Source organism: Typopeltis vanoorti, chromosome 2 (genome assembly GCF_054136105.1).
Source record: "Typopeltis vanoorti isolate ZY-2024b chromosome 2, IOZ_Tvanoo_1.0, whole genome shotgun sequence".
Lineage (NCBI taxonomy): Eukaryota > Metazoa > Arthropoda > Arachnida > Uropygi > Thelyphonidae > Typopeltis > Typopeltis vanoorti.
This window is the reverse complement of record NC_143550.1, coordinates 180353661-180372952: the sequence shown is the minus strand read 5'-3', so window position 1 is coordinate 180372952 and position 19292 is coordinate 180353661. Positions and strand designations below refer to the sequence as shown.

The 19292-nt window shown below is 33.2% G+C and overlaps 1 protein-coding gene across 2 annotated transcripts in view; it reads left to right on the top strand.

The window, feature by feature from the left end:
- The first annotated feature begins 252 nt into the window (after positions 1-252).
- Set2 (SET domain containing 2) overlaps positions 253-19292 on the top strand; it is a 552532-nt gene continuing 533492 nt past the window's right edge. Inside the window, exons 1-2 of one of the 2 annotated variants that reach the window (XM_090414085.1) lie at positions 257-391; positions 17572-17616. In XM_090414085.1, the coding sequence (XP_090270211.1) occupies positions 17603-17616 (14 nt within the window). In that variant the 5' untranslated portion in view covers positions 257-391; positions 17572-17602. Of the gene's footprint in view, positions 392-17571; positions 17617-19292 lie in introns of both variants that reach the window. The other variant, XM_090414077.1, reaches the window with a different exon arrangement.

The following is a 19292-nucleotide window of genomic DNA, read 5'->3' as shown; positions in this document are numbered from 1 at the left end:
TATTGTGTTGGTTCTAGTAGCACTTTGCCGTAGAAGATTTTTTAAAACAATGTAATATATCTTATATCTATCTATTGCAGTTTATTGATTAGCTTCGATTTAAAAAAAAATGAAAACACTGTGCTTTTCTCTTCAAAAAATCACAATGGTGCCAATAGATGGCATAACAAGCTTATGTTTGGTTAGTAACACGCTAGATGCGTGAAACACCGATCGCTTAGCAAATTGCAAATCGAGCTTGTAGTGGTAGTATATGCGATGTGTGAAATCAAACGAAGTCATCCGATTTAGTCGGATTTAATTTTATTTGCTTTGTTTTTCGCTTATGTTTTGCTAATGTCTCCCGTTATTTCGTAATGACAGAAATATATGACCCTGCTTTTCCAACAGGGTAAGTAAAACCGTATTTCCACTGCTTTGTATATATCAAACAGTATTACAAATATGGCACTTCGCACACCCGTCTTGCCTTTTCCCTCCTGAACATGGCGTCGAACGTCAGCCGAAGACGACAAAGCGAAATGTTTGATTATTTCATCAGTAATGCTTCACACACATTGATACTACTTATATGATTAAATAGTTTATGTTTTAGTACTTATTATCTAATTTGATTCTGATTTGTATATATCAACTTTTCCGTTCATTCTGTTTTAAACTTTTTAGTTCATGGTATTGAAATGTTTCTTTTATGTTGAAGTAGTTTACAAATACATCGGTTGAATATTTTGCCAGTTTTTACCTTCCGTAGCACTTGTTAGTAAAAAGAAGAGGAGAGAGCATTGGTTAGGCAAGTAAAGAACAATTTAAAAGATTAATGATATAACTTTTTCAGTACTTTTGCTGTTTTGGTTGAAACGAGTAATATCGAGTTAATTGTTATCATTTGCGTTGTTCTAAGTGGCTGAATGGACAGCATTACCGGTTTAATTCCAAACTATTGGAAATGTTTTTCTATGATTTCTTGTTATCCCATTGTGTAGATTTATTTAGTTATATTTTTAGAGGCTCATGTTTTGGACTAGTTGGTGCTGAGTAGTTAGCATGCTAATTCAGAAAAGCATACAGGTTTCCTTGATAGATATTAATCTTGATTAAACATGATAATTCTGATAAACTTTGACCATAATATATATATATATATATATATATATATATATATATATATATATATATATATATATATATATATATATATATATAAATTATAACATGTAATAATCATATTCTCGCAAAATCATACAATACAGCCAAATATATCCATATTTTAACTTCCACCATACTCATGTGGATTGATTGCAAAAAAACAAAACAAAAGTAAACATACTTGGCCCACAATCAGTGTTCTTAACAAGAAGAATACTGAATGTATGCTGAGTATGTTTGCTTTTTATACCTGATGTACTTAATAAAATCTATAAGTGGATAAAAAGAATTGAGAAAACATAATTACTCAAACACACTGGGACCAATAAATAGAAGTTTGGAAAATCTGACATTAATTACACACATTACAGCAGAAAAATAGGTATAGGTAAAAGAAATGGAAAAGGAAACAAGGTCTGTGATTATGGAATGATGAAGAATCAAGAATATAATTTGATTAAAAAAACAGCTTTTTATAACATGGCTTACCTGAAGAAAATTAGAAGACAAAATAGAACTTAAAAGGAAAAGAGCTAAAATAAATAAATAAAACAAGAAAACTTCACAGAAAAAGTTGGGATAATTATGCAGTCTTGCCATAAATACTGTTACAACAGCTGTGCCAGCCTGGCTGGCCGAATGGTTAGCGTGTCCACTCTCCATCCAAGAGGCTGCTGGTTCGAATCCCACGGTGGGCATGGATGTTTGTGATTGTCTGTGGAAATACCGGTGTGGTCGGCGGTAGATGGCGTTGGTGTGGTTGCGGTCAGTTGGTGAATTGTGAGTGGTGGAAGCACAGTTGTAGAGTGGATGCCCTCCCTCGATGAGTCTTTGGACTCCCTGGAGGTGACTAATAATAATAAACTAATAAAAATAAACTTCCTCACACCCCTGCACTGCACACGAATTGTGCAAGCTGAGTTCTGTTAGGGGCACTGTGTGTAGCCAATGTGTTCATCAGTAGAGAGAGAGTTGTCTAACAGTACAGTTAAATGCAGTGGGGAGATTATGAGAACTGTGTCGCTGTAATAGCGCTTCATGATAATAGTCTAATACAACACCAGTAGAATGTTTGTTTATTGGACTATTAACCATTATAACAATGCAGAAGACATATCTGACCACCAGAGAAAAGGTCGATCACGCTGGGTTAGGATGCAACGGCTTGTAAGGGTGTAAAGGCATGCCTCTGCTGTAATCCAATGAGAATGCAGAAAGTGATGTTATGAGAGAGAGAGAGATGAACATTTTGCAGAGAACAATGTCACATTTACTATCTGATGACCTGGGGGTGAGATCCTATCATCGTTCTACTGGACACTTCCTAATAGACGGTGATGAAATCAAAGGCACTTCTCCAGCAGTACATGAACAACAGACATAGATTAGAAGATTTCTGCCATTAAAAAGTTGTTTAACTGCCTAAACAATCAGATATATGTCCTGGATGGTTGCACAGCATGTGCCACATCACCCAGGATTCGGAGAAGTCATTATCCTGCATCAGAGGTGGCTTGGTATGTGTTGGGGGGGGGGGAGTGATGTATGAGGGAGTATCTGAATGCATTTCTGAGAAAGGGGGTCAAAACCAAAGTGTATGAAGACACTGTGATATGTCCCTGAATGACTTGTTTCATGGTACAGTGGTTGGAGGTGAATGTGCTGACTACATACCACCATCTAATTGGCTGTCTGGAAGTCCTGATCTGAATCTGTTGGACTTCAAATTGTGGTTGGAGCTTGAAAGAAACAAGAGAGCCTGCAAGAAACATTGTCAGCCTGAAGGTGAATTTGGAGCAAGCAGTGGCAACATTTCCATTGGATGTTGTGTGAGCTGCCATCAGTATGTGTCCTCAAAAGGAGGAGGGTGGGGGGGCATTTCAAACATTGAGTGCTGCTATATGTACGTTATACATGTGGTTTAGTTTGTATGTGCTGAAAGCTGTAAATCATTTACTGATAGATTAAAGATTTATGTGCTGTTCAAGTTGTAACAATGTTTATGGCTAGACTAGGTATATTAGTAAATTAGAAAAAGACATTAATAACTACAACCCAAAATCTATAAAGAAATAAAGTTTCTTACAAAAAGAAACCATAGATATTTGAGAGATCAACAACTAGCAGTGTACATTATTATTATAAACTGGCAAGAAAAACAGTCAGAATTGTTACTTAAAAGATGTTTTCAATATAACTGCTAATACTCTCCCAAATAACAGAACATTAGGATTATTAAATAAAGCATTAAAAGAAATGGAAAGTAGAAAATCACCTGGAGTAGATAAAAACCCAAATAGAACTTATAAAATATGCAGGAAATTAATTAAACCAAAGATTTCTTATATTAATAAACAAAATATATAACTAGTAAATTACCCAGTGATGAACTATGCAACTGCAATTTTTGATTTTAAAAGAGGAAATAAGTATAGTCATGAAACTACACAGGAATAAATTTATGAAATATATGCAAAAATATTGAACAGAATCAAATCCAATTTTTGGCAAAAAACAACAACAACATGTTTTTTTTTTTTTTTTTTAAAAAAAGGAAGGTCCTGCTTGGATCGTATATTCACTCAAAATACCAGTTCAGAAGAAGAGAATTCAATACTTAGAAATACACCTAGCATTCATTTGTAGTAACTGAAGATAATTTATAAGAAGCTGTATATTAAATTTAATAAAACATCTTTTAAGAAAAAAACAACTTTACATTCAAAGGAAAAATGCCTGGCTGAAGTAAAATAGTTGAATATTACAAATGAATGTTAGATTTCCAAATAATTGAAGTCTAATTATTTAGGTTATAAAATAAGTTTCAAGAAGATTGATATATCTAACAAAATAGATTTTCTAAATTGACCAACAGTGGTCACAAAAAAAAAGCATGCTAAGAATATATATTTTATCAAAACCATCATTATTATATGGAAGTGGCACATGAACAATAAAATGAGATAAGTAAAAAATCACTGCAGCAGAAATATATTAGAACAGGTTCTAGAAGACTTGTAAAGACATTGAAAGTACTAAACTAGACACCAGTAGTTGAAAAACAATATAGAAATAAATGGAAAGAACATCTACAATAGTGCCTCTGAAAGGTACTAGGAAGATAAGGAATTATAGACATAGATGAAGCAACAGACACAAACTGATGAAATTCCAAATCAAGAATAAAGCAAGTTACCTGGTATAGATTCATGAATGGAAGAAAATTGTAGTGGTCACATTTGATTGTATGTACATAAACATTCTTTAGAGTTTTTTTTTTAACCCCATATATCTGCATGCATCATGGGATGCAGAACATGAAACTTCTTGTAATTAATACCAAAAAGTTTTATATCACATAAGTTTTTCAGAATTTTTTATTTCAAGTACATGTCAAAAATCTGAATTATTATTTATATTTTACATTGGACACATTTCTACTGTATTCTGCACACGTGCGTGCGCGCGCGCACACACACACACACATACATACATATATCAGATGTTGAGATCATGCTTTGTGACCTCAGTCTAGTATCCAAGCTTATACATGTTACTCATAGTGGTATTTTTAGGATGGAGATGGCAACATACATTATAATATAATTAACAAAATTAATTAATGATGAAACTACACAGGAAAAAAGTTTTCTGCAAGCACTACCTGAGTGAGTCTGAATTGGAGGGAAAAAAAAGTAAAGCCTTAAGTCCTGAATGGCACCACATAGCAAGTTTTGATTGGTCACTCTTGGCCATAGGGTATGAGCCAATGATGTGATGCCCATTGATGCATTGATGCACATTGTATTCAGGTTAGGATGGTTTCCCAACACTAAGGCAGGTTCAGAATCTGCTGGGGGGAAAAAAAGGGCACTGTGCTTCATGGAAGCAAATACATGTATGAATACTCTTCCTTGACTCTACTTTGCTAAAGTATCCTAACTTCAAATTTTGATGCATAAAACTGCCTTACATCTGGGAAATGCTCACAGGAAATGGTCTGAGGATAAGCCAAATGTGACAATCAACCCACTTAAGGCCTTAATTTGTCTCTTCACTTTAGTCTGTCATGTAGAGCCTACATGTGCAGACTCTACATGCCTGTGTATCATTCCCAGTGATGCCAGTTTGCTTTAGTGGAATATCAGAAATAGTAATTAAATTACTTATGTCATCTATATTATCATTTCCTTCCTAAAAATATCAGTATGAGTATATTACATCATTGTCACTGTATTGTATTTGGTATTGTATTGGAAAGAATAATAATGTATTTACCAACTTACAAAGATACCTCAATTGCTAATAAATGGTAACAAAGATGTTTGAAGCGTTAACAATCACAAATACCAAGATCAACTCACTTGAGTGCTAATAATGCAAAGATGTCTTGAGTGCTAATAAACACTGTTGTGACTAATAGACTCAGTGAAAGAGAAAATATTAACAGTTCGTGATAAACTGTTTCACAAATTTGACATTTTATATTTTTATTGTTATGCTAATCCATTCTTGATTACCTGATAAGTATTAATCAGATATTTTTAGTGCCACAATCCTGTATCTGGAACAGTATTCACTGTTGAACCAAATTTCAATTCGAATAAAAGATAAAGTAAATGCATTGGACAGAAGTGATGTTGATATTCTGGATCATTTCCATAGTCATCATAACATAGAAAACAGGTAACCAGAATAAAACGTTTCACGTTAATGTTTTGGAGCACTACAAAACATTCTGGTTTGGAACAGTGTTCTTTTGCGATCTACCATACCCATATACATCCATCTGATTTGAAGAGAGTGTATTGTGATTTGTACCTTAGCTTTTCAGTGCTGCACTGTTCAGTTACATTGAGCCTGTTGCATGTTGAACTCTAGCATTATTTTGAAATGTTTGGTTTGTGCATATCAATCCTTTCATAAAAACTGAGGTTGTGTAGATTAGTACATATGCCCAGAACTTGTGGTCGAATTCATTGATACACATTGGATCTTTTCCAAATATTGAGTACATTATCATTCCTGTCAGTTTTTGGTTTGCTGATTGTTCCTTAGGTTTTGTTTTCATTATCCCATTTCTATCTATTAAAAACCTCAAGTCACATCTTGAATGCAGTGTTGAACAGTCTGTCATAGATGAAATTCAGCAGTGAGCTATTGCTTCTGACTTGGTGTATTACTAAAGCATCTTAATGGGAGTCAAAAGTATAATTTTCTAAATAAGAGATCTGAAGATGTCATCATCAAATTCCTGCCATGTACCCTCAAGGGGTGTACAGGATATGATAGTACTGCATGAAAAATTTATATCATTACTAACTTCGTATATACAATTTTCCTCCAAATCAGTCTCTTACTTGTCAAGACTCCAACATTATCAGATCTTATATTTCTATCGTCTAAGGCACTTTGTACCGTATCAATCCACCTATATCTTGGTCTTCCTCTGGGTCGTTTTCCTGCCAACCTGGCAGAGAACACTTGTTTTGCTAATCTTTCCTCGCCCATTTTTTTTAAGTGACCATACCACCTGAGATTAGTTCTGCTAACGCGTTCCTGGATGCTGACAGCGTCAAGTTCTTTCCTAATATCCTTGTTTTTAATATGATATTGCCATTGATGCCATCTGTTCACGCCTCTAATGTTTCTCAGGACTCTCATATCTGCGGTCTCTAGTCTTTGGTCAAGTGTTTTACTTCTGACCCAGCTCTCAGATCCATAAGTTAAAACTGGTTTAAACACTGTCTTGTATACAGCTAATTTAGTGTTCTGACTAATTTCTCTCTTATTCCATATGAATTTATTCAATTGACTTCCCACCATACCAGCTTTGTTGATTCTGTTGTCTATTTCCATATTTAATTTACCATCTTCACTAAAAATCGTGCCTAAGTAGCTGAAATGTTTTACTTGTTCCACAGGTTCCCCCTTCACAACACAGTGGACATTTTCAACAATTCTACCTATTTTCATTGTCTTTGTCTTTTTAATGCTGACCTTCATACCATATCTATTACAACAGTTATTCAATTTAGTCAGGGAATCTTGTAGACTTGTAGCGGATTTATTTAGAAGTATAACGTCGTCAACATAAAGCAAAGAGCTGATATTAACATCTCCAATTTTGATATCATGTCTAATACCACTTTCCTTCATAATGTGATCCATATAGATAATGAATAACAGAGGAGATAATGTACATCCTTGTCTCACACCAGATTTAACATTAAACCATCTTCCTGTACTTCCTTCAATTCTAACTGCTGACTTACAACTCAAATACAGACTAAGTATTGCTTGATATAATGCCCCATCGACACCATATAACTGTAGCATATTGAATAGCTTCTCTCTTGGCACCTTGTCATATGTCTTTTCCAGATCAACAAAACTTAAATAGAGATCTTTGTTATATTCCCATGATTTCTCAACTATTTGTTGTAAAGCGAAGATCTGATCCTGACAGCCTCTATTTGGCCTGAATCCAGCTTGTTCTTGATCTGACGATGTACATTAGAAAATTTCAGTATTCACTAAATTTTCAAAACAAAGCAAAAGTTTAATGTTATACGATATGCAAATGCTGGTTTTGTTTGTTGAGTGCCTAGCATACCCACTCTCCAATCAGGAGACTGTGTGAGACCATAACCTCCTTATTTACTGGAGCTTGAAAAAGTTGTTTGGTTTCTAGAGCAGGACTTTCAGATTGACAAACTCTTGGCTCACACACCTACTAACATATTGTAGGTGTACAACTTCTTTGAATGGGAATCACATAAAAAAAATTTCTGCATGTCAACCTGATTGCTTGTTAGTTTTCAGCTTTCAGACCACTCAGAATTTTACACTACTTAGGATAGTTTCAGGATGTTGGCTGTCACTGGGTGGGTAGGGGAGAGCTTAACAGAAAAATCAGTTTTTAACTCCTTTCAAATATCACTTAGTATATATCCAGTCTAATCTATGATTCCAAATGGGTTTTTTGTAATATTTGTGATTCTTCATATATGGCTACAGTCTTTTAATTGAAATTAGAGAGATTGTTGGATCCTACTTCGTCTTAATCTATACTTTGGATCCAACATGATTACTATTACGATGTTCTTAACTAATTGATAAGTTGTGAGTTGATTTCTAATTCAAATATAAAGAAAATTTATATTTAAAGACTGCGCCACTTTACATCTGAATTAGTTCAAGAATTGAAGATAAACCAACCCTCAACTATTTCTCCTTAATATATATACTGGCCGAGTATATTTAACTAACGTAGTTTACCCACTTTGGTTCGAATATTTTATGAATGGTGCAGTGAAAGAGATTCAGGCAAAATACAATTTTTGATTAACAAAAACAAACATTTAATTTTATAAACACAAATTATACACTTAAGATCAAAATACTAAAGTTATTATAAAAAACACTTCAGCCTTTCTGATAGTACTGTCATACAAACTCAGACAATGGTAAATCTGTTATCTCTATTACAGTTTTCTCATAGTTCCTTAAGTTCCAAATACAATAAAATTGCAGTAACACTTCTTCACAAACAAACACTTTTAATTTTACACTTCAGTTAATTCTCACCAATAGTTACTGTTAATATAAGAATATTCTAGGATGAAACTCACACACTTCTCTGCAAAGGAATATTAATGGGTGGAATAATCTTGCCGATAATCTTCTTTCTTCATAAACTTACACACAAACATTTTTTATAACTGTAAACACTTAAACAGTTTATGGCGTTCATTAAAATAATTCTTCTAAGCAATAACTGAATTAATCATCGGTCGCAATACACATAAACAAACGTTGTTGCATAAAGTACTACTGATCACTCATGAAATAAGGCAATACACAATAATTCCTTAACTTGAGGTTTTATATGCACAGCTGTTCATCCTTCCTGCATTCATTTAATTTTTAGACACTACATTTCTAAGCACAGCTAACGGTAAACTTCACTTTACAGCCTCTACTATTCGTTAATAACTCTGTGCTTTGCTTCAAGGTTCTGTATGTCCTTGAAAGGTCGGCCCTGAAATTGAATCTCAACTCAAATATCGCTAGTCTATTTAGTAGTCACTTAGCTGTCTTCCGTAGCTATAATTGTTATTCTACAACTTATTAGCTAACTGCTTCTTGACTAGTAGACTTTATTAGCTGCTTGAGTGACTTGCCAACTCGCTATTATCACACTGTGATTCCCGAATGCCCCGATTCCAACCTATTGCCAATCCTCTCCTTTCTCTCTCTCTTAATTAATCTAATCTCTCTCTGTTTTCAGCGTTCTTCCCTTTTTTATATCCATTCATCCCGCATAAATTATTCTCGTGATTTCTTTCTAAAACTCTTTTCAATAAACCTCCTCACGTGGTGTTCCAAAACGTGCTCGCTCATTTACATATGTCTCCATGACAACCAAACAAAATATAATAAAATTGAGGTATTGCATAACGCTAAACTTCTACAAATAGGAATAAATAAAGAATATTTGCATTTCAATTAATGCGCAGTTAAATTATCAAATACAAGTTCTTATAATATTAATATAGTAATGAATGAAATAGCTTAATAATATTTAATACAGTCTTTTCATTATTAATACATATATCTTTGATTAATTAATTAAATATTAAATAAGGTTAAAGGTAGTTATATGAATATTAAATTATAAATAAGTGAATTACATTAAATAATATTTACAAGTCTAGCCTATGTGATGGAAGATCATGTTGGATTCTGAAACAAATAATAATTACTCCAATCTCTATATAATCAGAATCCAACAAGATGTTATTCTTCAAAAAATGGAATTTTTTAAAGAATATATCATTACTCTTTAATATATATATCAATGCCATTATCAGACATTGGAGACTGATAGTTCATGGAAATATCCTATCATGAATATTTCTTGGCCATTAATGAAGATGAATGGCAGTATTCTGTGCACCATTTTAAATCTTACTGCTAAAAAAAAATTTAATATGGAAATATCAACTGTATCAACCAAAATTATGGCATTTCAAGGAAAGGAACCAGGTTATAGCAATACATGTGTTGAAAATGCACTTCTTGTGCAAGTAAGCTCTTCAGCTATCTTGGTTATAGCCTAACTTACACAGGAGAAGTTGTCATTAATGATAAAATTTTAAATTATAGCCCTTAAAATAATTAATCAGGTTTTTAATCCAGCAAAAGTACAGTCATACCAGAATTAAAGCATAGAAGACTATCAACACCATTATTTGTCTATGGAGTGAAGCCTAGACCATCACAAAACAAGATGAACAATGGCTGACTTGAGTTGAAATGAAATTTCAACTCAACTGGAGTACACATCTATTGATGAAACAGATGTGTACTCCAGTCAAAGGTTCCAGACCACTATTGCATAGTGAATCATTGCATTTCTCCCACTTGTAGATGCATGTAATAGTTTAATAACATTTTTAAACAGTCACACGTACAGTATGTACATAACTGACATAAATCATATATTTACATCAGTTACTTATGAAAAATTTAGAATGATTTTTGTAAACAAAAGATTTAGGGTTATTTATAAATGTGACGGCAAGATTGTCATGTTTATGGATTATTAATTTTTCACTTTGCTAAGAACTTTGACAGCTTATTAACAACTGTAACCACAGTAGCATAAGACCTCTAGCCTATCTGAGTGTTTGAGAAGCCATCACTAAATTAAATAATTTTAATCTTGGTATCTAATGTAATAAGTTTACAAGTCTTTCTCTTTGCTGGAAGCAACAGTGCACTTATTTTGATTTTTATCTACCATTATTAACAAAAATAAAATAATAAAAAGTTCACAATGAAACACCAAAACATGCAGTGAGCATTGGTCATAATTGACATATGACCAGATCGTATGAGCAGATCATTGCAAGGTGAAATGTAAGGTGGGGCCTAATGTTAGATGTATTGTTTGATGAAAAAACTAAATGCATTACCTATAATACAGTATATCTAGCAATATGAGCAAAACTGGTTATAGGATGTAAACAGAATGGACAGGACCAGGATGCCTCAACAGGTTGTTCAGCATGCACTCCTAGAGGCAGGAGACTGCCAGGAAGACCAGCCAAGAGATGGCTTAAGACCATAACAGGCCACTGATCCTGTTAAGGCCTTCTTCTGGACAGAATGACGATTCTCTAAAGTAGTGATTCAAAGGCTTTCAGTAAAAAATTCCAGTTTGCAGTTTATGTATAATTTTTACTTTGGTATTTCTGTACGATGGTGAAAATTGACATTTTCTGTTGAAAGTCCTCCAATATCTGGGTGTTCATTAAAGATACCACTCTTCTAGAGAGGGAGAAAAAAATGCAATTCTGATGTATTCTCTTAGTAACTTATTTAATTTAAATATTAAATGAAGTTACCTTCTAATAATTGAATATTTGTTTTCAATATTTCAGATAAGTTTGAATCCAAAAATGTCATCACATTCTTCTTTATCGCTCCACAGCCCAAATCAAGCCTTGGCCTCTATATTCATCGTCTCCATCTCTACCTATCAAAATGTTGCTTTTCCAGTTTGGACATTGCAGTATGGTGTTACTACCTTCACTAATGGTATATCTCCATCTTGTTCTTGGTTTTCCTTTTGGTCTTATTACTACAGTATTTATTATTTGTTAGCCTTGACAAGAAATTATATTTTGGTTTTAATCCTTTACCCAAGCATGAATAAATGAGATGCACATGAAGCATCTTTATGACTAGACTACTTTTATAGAGGTTGTTCGCTTTACATCATATTGCCTCAGTATTCCATAATGCACATCACACTCCCCTTTTGGGTGTGTATGTATGTTGTCATGCATTATGGGAAGGCTTATTACCTGCTCTGATTACGATCATTATTGAAGGCAGATGAGTAGAAGCTAACATGTGAAGAGCTAAATCAGTGCAGAAATCATGAAGATGCTTCATATGAAACTTTTTTTTTTTTTATCGCACTTAGGTATAAGATAAAAATAAGAATATTTTTGTTTCATTCGAGTATAATTTACTTCCTGATCAAGCAACATATACACCAAAACACATTACAACTATCTCTAATCCAGAATATTTTAATAATATGACATTATATGATTTTGCTATTTGTGCATATAAAAGAACTTTAGCACTGATTTAATTCTCACTATTTCTATGAATCTAGCTTCTGTTGATGAGATCTCAGTAAAGAGTAAACTGGTTTGGTAATGACCTTTGCCATTAGTGCATGGCAATATACACATTTAAAAGGTAGTGTGCTGTGTGTTATGGGATACTGAGGCAGCACACTACCAGCGCGTGCACACACACACACACACACACACACACACACTTTTGTTTGCTCATACTTGGCTAGAAACAAGAATATAATTTTTTGTCAAGTACAAGTGAAGAAACTTCTTGCTGCTTGCTAACAACGGAATTTTTAGGAAACTGTTTCACCCATTAACTGCTCTGTACCCGTTAACATATTTGTCTGTTCTCAGACACTGGCTTTCAAAAGGCTGAGAGTTAATCAGAATATCAATAGAAAATCTGGCATCTTCATATGAGGCTGCTTAACTCTCTTTCAGCTGAAAGTCTTGTTTCTCATATGGTGGTGAGATTTGAACACAGCATTTCTAAATGAAGGATGCATATACTGCTATTCTGACCATGCTGTAAAGGCACTGTATTTGATGACAGCAAGACAAGGTTAAAGAAATTCATTGCGAGATTGATGTGTGGCTCTCAAAAGCTTTAAGAGTACCCAATTTTTCATAAAGCATTGTTGTTTTTAAACAAATTTTTACTTCACACATGCTATGTATAGACATAACTTTACGTTTATCTTCGAACAAAAAAAAATATAAAAAAATACCATATGAGTCATTAGTATCCAAGATGCATTAAAACATAATCAGCATTTTGTACATAGTTAGATATTGTACTTATAATTTGAATATAAAAGTGATTTCCTAACTTCTGTATATTATCTCAATTTTTTGGAGTATCCAAAAATCCCTCATTAATTAAATCTACTCTATTAACATCACCTTCTATATATCCGTATCTCAGAAGTTGAATAGAATACCAAAATATACCATTATGAAAAGGTATTTATTATTGTTTTAAAATATTAAATTTCCACATGAGAAAGTATAAAACCTGTAACAAAATAATGTCATGCATGGCTAAAGATATTAAGAAGAGAAGAGTAACCCATTCATGTTTTTCTTGAATAGCTGGAGATAGTAATGCTGTGTGAACATTATATGTTGAAACAGAAGTTTGGATGCTGTGCATTAATATTAAGCATCTACTCACATTTTCATTAGATTTGAGGAATAGAAGAATGGCAGAAGCCCAGAGCATGGCTTGCCATTCCATACTTGCCATAAAGATCATTGTAGATGTAAGTTTTGTTCTTCACAAAAGAACAAAAATGATGATAACTGATCCATTATTTGTCCAAAACAGGAACTTTATACTTGACATTTAGAAGAAGAAAGAATGGAGATCATATTTGCAGAGAACTTACTATCTTTTCTGATGTACTTTGAATATAAAGGAGGGGAATAGTTTTGCTGTGCTCTACAGTTTTTATCTGTTTTAAAGGGATTGTAGCCATTCGCTAAAAAAGTATTGTAAAGGTAACTTACCTGGGTTCAGTTTTCAGGGTTGTCATTTGAACAAGTAACCCTGGCTCGATGTGTAAGTGTTTTGAAGATGCCATTCTGTTGGGTTGGGTGATGTGATTGTTTATATAAATACCTTCCTGTATGTGTGGCTTTCTATAAATGGAAAAGGATAATGAGCCTTTAGCCAGTCATGTCACTAGTATATGGGGAGACAATTATTACTTTATTTTTCTGTTGCAAAGTTTATTTTAAAATGTTTGTTAAGATATGCTGAAAATGTATCCAGTATGTTTAGTCATGTTGTCGCAATAGCAAACACATCAACAACATAGTGCAGACAAATTATCGATTTGTGTAGCCATGTTGAGCTCTTGGTTTTCGAAATGTTCCATATGGTCTAGTGCAGGAAAGAGGGAACCCATTTCAGTTCCATCCAGTTTGTTTTTATGTCTTTCGTTTCTATAAGAACTAATCTGAATACTTAAGATATGTCAGAGGGGGAAATGGGACTAAATGAGATCAAGGGTCTCTGTCAGAGGTATATGAATGAATGGTGGAGTAATGACAAAATCTGTCAGAGTTTAATGTTTTAAAGTGAAAAAAATATTCAATAAAGTAGGGAGAGTTACCTGTAAAGAGAGAGAGAGACGAGAGAAAAGTGATTCAGATAAATTGCTGTCAACAATTTCCCAGAGAAGGGTTATTAGGTTTGCAAATTTTGGGAACCCAGAGTATTCCGTGTGGTATGACATGATAGGGTTTAGCTTTTTGGTAATCTTTCTGTCTTGGTTGAGACGATTTATAATAACCCACATCCATAATGGCAGTTGCATTTCCTCTATTTGCTTTGGTTCTAATATTTTTTTTTCCCTATATCTATATAACTTTTTAAGTGCTGATATTTCTTTAGGAGGAATGTTACTCATGGGAGATTTAGATTTTATCAAAATACTGGCCACATCCAAATGAATGTTATTGGCAACTGTGGATGATAGATTGTATATAGCATGTTCCATACTGGCCATTATTTTCCAAATTGGTACTTTTTGGGACTGATGCAAAATTATTCCCTTGACTTAAGTGCATTGACTGGATCTTCTGAGGATTGCTGTGAAGATAGTTCATTATGCGTTCTTGCTGTAGTTTTGGTTAGGAAGTGCTTCATTGTTAATGAGCTTCAGATTTGTCAGTTTTTCACATTGTCAAATTGTTTAGTAGCAGCATTTTCAGAGATGGTATCTGCAGTAGACTACAGTTCTGGTTTTTTTACAGATTTACCAGAAAGCTCTTCCTGTGATGCAGTGAAGGCAGCATTGATTTTGGCTACCTTGATACAAGTGTTTTCAGATTAACACTAAGCCTGCCTGTGTGTAAATTTGGTTTTGGTGAATGGAATTTCTGTGTGAATCTTAGACAGGGATAGCGTTAGTATCCTGGCATCTTTTTAGGAAAGCAGTCTGATCGAGCTGTTGTGACAATTGTAGTTTCCATTTACCTAGCTATATTAGGACATCACTTCATTTCCATTTACAATTTGAATTGCTTCTACATTGATTTAGTTGTGTGCTGTGTGTAATTTGTGCTCTGAAGATGCTGAGTAGAAAACAGCAAAATATTAATAAGTTCAATAAATTAATTATATTTTTCTTTTCTTTCTTGTTCATATCGTGAAACACTATTATGAATAATTAACAACACCCATCTTTCTACATGTATTGATTATAAATCTTGCTTGAAATATGAAATTTTATTGTTAAATAAGTTGCAATTATTGAAACCATTTTTGTCTTGGGATATTGTTGTCTTTTTCTCATAACTGCAGTTGTAATATTGTGTTGCCATCATAAGCACAAAAGAAAAATAATTTCAATTTTTAATAAGTGAAAAGGTTTATACTGGTAGTTTAGGTTAGTGAAATGAAAGAATCATACTTAGTTCTAGAAAAGTAATGCCATTTCCTCCTATATAGGATCCAAGATTTTGATTAGGGGATACTTAATGCAAAATATAACCAAATAATAAGTAATGAATGCTAACCTAACCAACTTTACTTCTTATTTGTTTACATTTTGTATGAAGTATTCTCTAATTAAAATCTTGGATTGTTTATAGGAAATGGAATTGTCTATTCTAGACCTATGTATGATTTTATCACATCATAGATTGTGCAGATAATTTCATTTAGTATAAGTTAGTCAAGTACTGTGGCATTAGTTATATTTTTATTTTTTTTCTGATTGGATATTTTTGCAATATTGCACTGATATTTAAGTATATATTTCAAAACACAGAGAAGCCAAACAGAATTATTATTATTAATTTAATTTAATGCTTTTTCTTTTATCTCAAGTTGTTATAATAGAGTTTTACTATATTTGTTCACACAGGACAAACAAGAAGTGTGACATGCTTAAGGTTCTGTAATTTTAAAATTTTATAGTGTAAGATATTCCTTGTATTAAAAATGGCCTACCACCTTTACAGTAATTATTTTGCTGGCTAATTGAATAATATGCATGGCTAAGCAAAGATCTAAATTTCTTTAAAACTATCATCATCAAATTCCTGATATGTACTCTCACTGTGTGTGGGGAAGGAGGTACAGGATATTATGATAGTACTACTACATGAAGACTTTACATTCATTATTAATTTCCTATTGCTTATTTTTCTCCAAATTAAACTATCTGTCAGGATTTCAGTATTGTTGGATCTTATGGTTTGGTTTTCTAAAGCACTTCTTACTGTATCAGTCCATCTAGACCATAGGTTCCCAAACTTTTTCGGGCCACCGCCCACTTTGCAAGGCATAAATTTTGTAACGCCCCCTATTATACACACATATATACATGCTCTGTTTTCTCATTGACATAGAAAATTGACATCTATTTCTAACTGACATGGTAAATTTTCAAATGATTAAATAATTGAAATAGAAAATTGATAAAAAAAAAAAATTGATCGTGTAAGACGGGTATAAGATGAATTAAAATGCAATATTTAAATTTTAAATGATTATCTAATTGCAAAATCACGAAAATAATTAATTTTTAAATATATATTATTAATTTCTTCTATAAAGAGCCACCGACCCCTAGACCCCCTGAACGTCCCCAAATGCTTCTGATCCCCTGCCCCCCCCCCAGAAAGCTTCAGCACCCACTGGGGGGGGCAGTACCACCCACTTTGGGAACCTATGATCTAGACTGTGGTTGGTCTTCTTCAGGTTCTTTTTCCTTGCTCATTAAAAAAAAACAAAAAAAACTTGTTTTTTAAATCTTTCCTCTCCTGTTCTGTTTAAACAACCATACCACCTCAGGTTAACAATATCAAGTGTTCCTTCCTAATATCCTAATTTTTAATATGGTTCTGCCATTGATATCATGTTCACTTTCCTTACTCTTTCTCAGAACTCTCACATCTGTGATCTCCAGCCTTTGATCAGGTGTTCAAATTTATTCAAGTTTAGTTTTATTTCTAACTCAGATCCATGAGATAAAAGTGGTTTGAACACTATCTCCTGTACAGCTGGTGTGGATTAAAACTATCATTCAATCAAAATATTTTTTATGTGAGTACCATCAGTTTCTTTTAAAATTCAAAGCTTCTGCTTATTATATTATGCTAATAGTGTAAGATATTGTATATGAACTCTGTGTGCATGCACAGATACTGTACCTAATTACTGTATAACTGCTTATAATTCTTAGCTTAATATCTGTAATTTTCACACCATTATTAATCTATATCTTATGCATTTGATTTCTCTTAGTTTTACATATAAGCAGCATTGGTGACTACAGATGGATAACATAATGTAAGTAATAGATATAACAGTGATAAAAAAAAAAAAAGTCAGCCATGGCCAAATTCTTTGTTAGTCTGCCATTATGAGAAGTAATTGGCTTATTTATAATCAGCATTTCAGTAACAGTAGGGATTATTACCATTTTGCAATCATACATCAGTCATTGACAAAACAAACATGGCAACTAAAATACAATGATCCCTTCATTATGTAACCTGCTACTGACCAAACCTTCAGTTAACCAGCCCTCAAATAGGTTAGTTTGTTAATGAACTTTTGGAACAGTATGATGTTATTGTACCTTCAGTTATTTGATAGGCAAATTGCTTTCACTGCAGTCAGATAGTTGGAGGATTTCTGTGTATCTTTAATATATATAATAAGAATCATATATTGAAACATTGAGAGAATTTTAGTAATATATGAAAAGTATATTTGGTACTTGAATTTGTTATTAAGATGGTATGCTTTGTTTATAAACATTATATGTTGGACTTTGGCCATGATTGATGTAAGTGCTATAAGGACTAATAGCAGTTATTACCAGCATTTTTTTCTTTCTTTTATCTGCCATGTGTTGTCAACACCAGAATATATAAATAAAACATGAATATTTAATGTTTTTACATAATTTTTTACTCAAGTAGCAACATTGCACTAGCTGTTATGAACAAGAAAGTGATGCAGTTTTTCTAGTCTGACCATTTCTTCTTTTATACAGTGGAAAAATTAAATATATATAATGAATTGGTAATATGAGCTAGTTCATATGGGCAGACCAATGTCAGCAATTTGGAAAAACTTGATTATTCTTTTCACATTAAAAAAAGGCAGCACTCTGGACAACATTGCTGCCTTTCAAAAGCATGAAGTTTAAGAATCAAGGACATTTTTAATATTTTTACATATTGTTCCAAGTCATTTACTGTATCATCCATGACTGCCTGCTTCACAAGAAGATGGCAGTAACATTGCTGCTAATAACCTTGCTGAAGACTATTTGGCTGTGCATGCAGTTTTCAGCCATAATGTAATATGAATTTTTAGATTGCATCACCACAGTGAGATAAATGCTCCCAGAGCATACCATTTCCAAACCCTCTCTCTGCCTGAAAGCTCCATTTCAGGCCATTAGCACAACAAGTGATGTTGACATTTAGGGACAGTAGGGGAATCATTTTGACAGCTTTTGATTGTGGACTATATCATCTGTGGAATGTTGTACTGTCATCAAAAAAGTTGGAGAAGTGCATTTGCTTCATGACGCTACTCAGCTACCCTAACTAATCTCGTTCAACATTTCAGTTTTGATTTGTGAGAGGTTCATTTTTCTTATAGTTCTCATGCTTCTAATAATATTCCATCTCATTGTTTCAAGGCGGGTGATGCTGGCAAGATCTACTGTGGATTGTGACTGGCAGAATCCATATTGGTGATCATTGATTATTTGACAGTTCTGTAAATGTTGACCAGTGATAGCCTGCATTACTTAGGATAGCACAAATGCCATTTGAGTATAATATGATGTATGATACATATACTGTTGGTTGAGTGAACTTCCCATGATGAGTCTTCTGTCTCTACAGAGGTTAATGTAATAATAATATAGTAGAGATTTTAAATAACAGATATTAGTTCAGGAACACATCTCTTGAGTATAATTGGTGGGATATCAGGACCAGAAG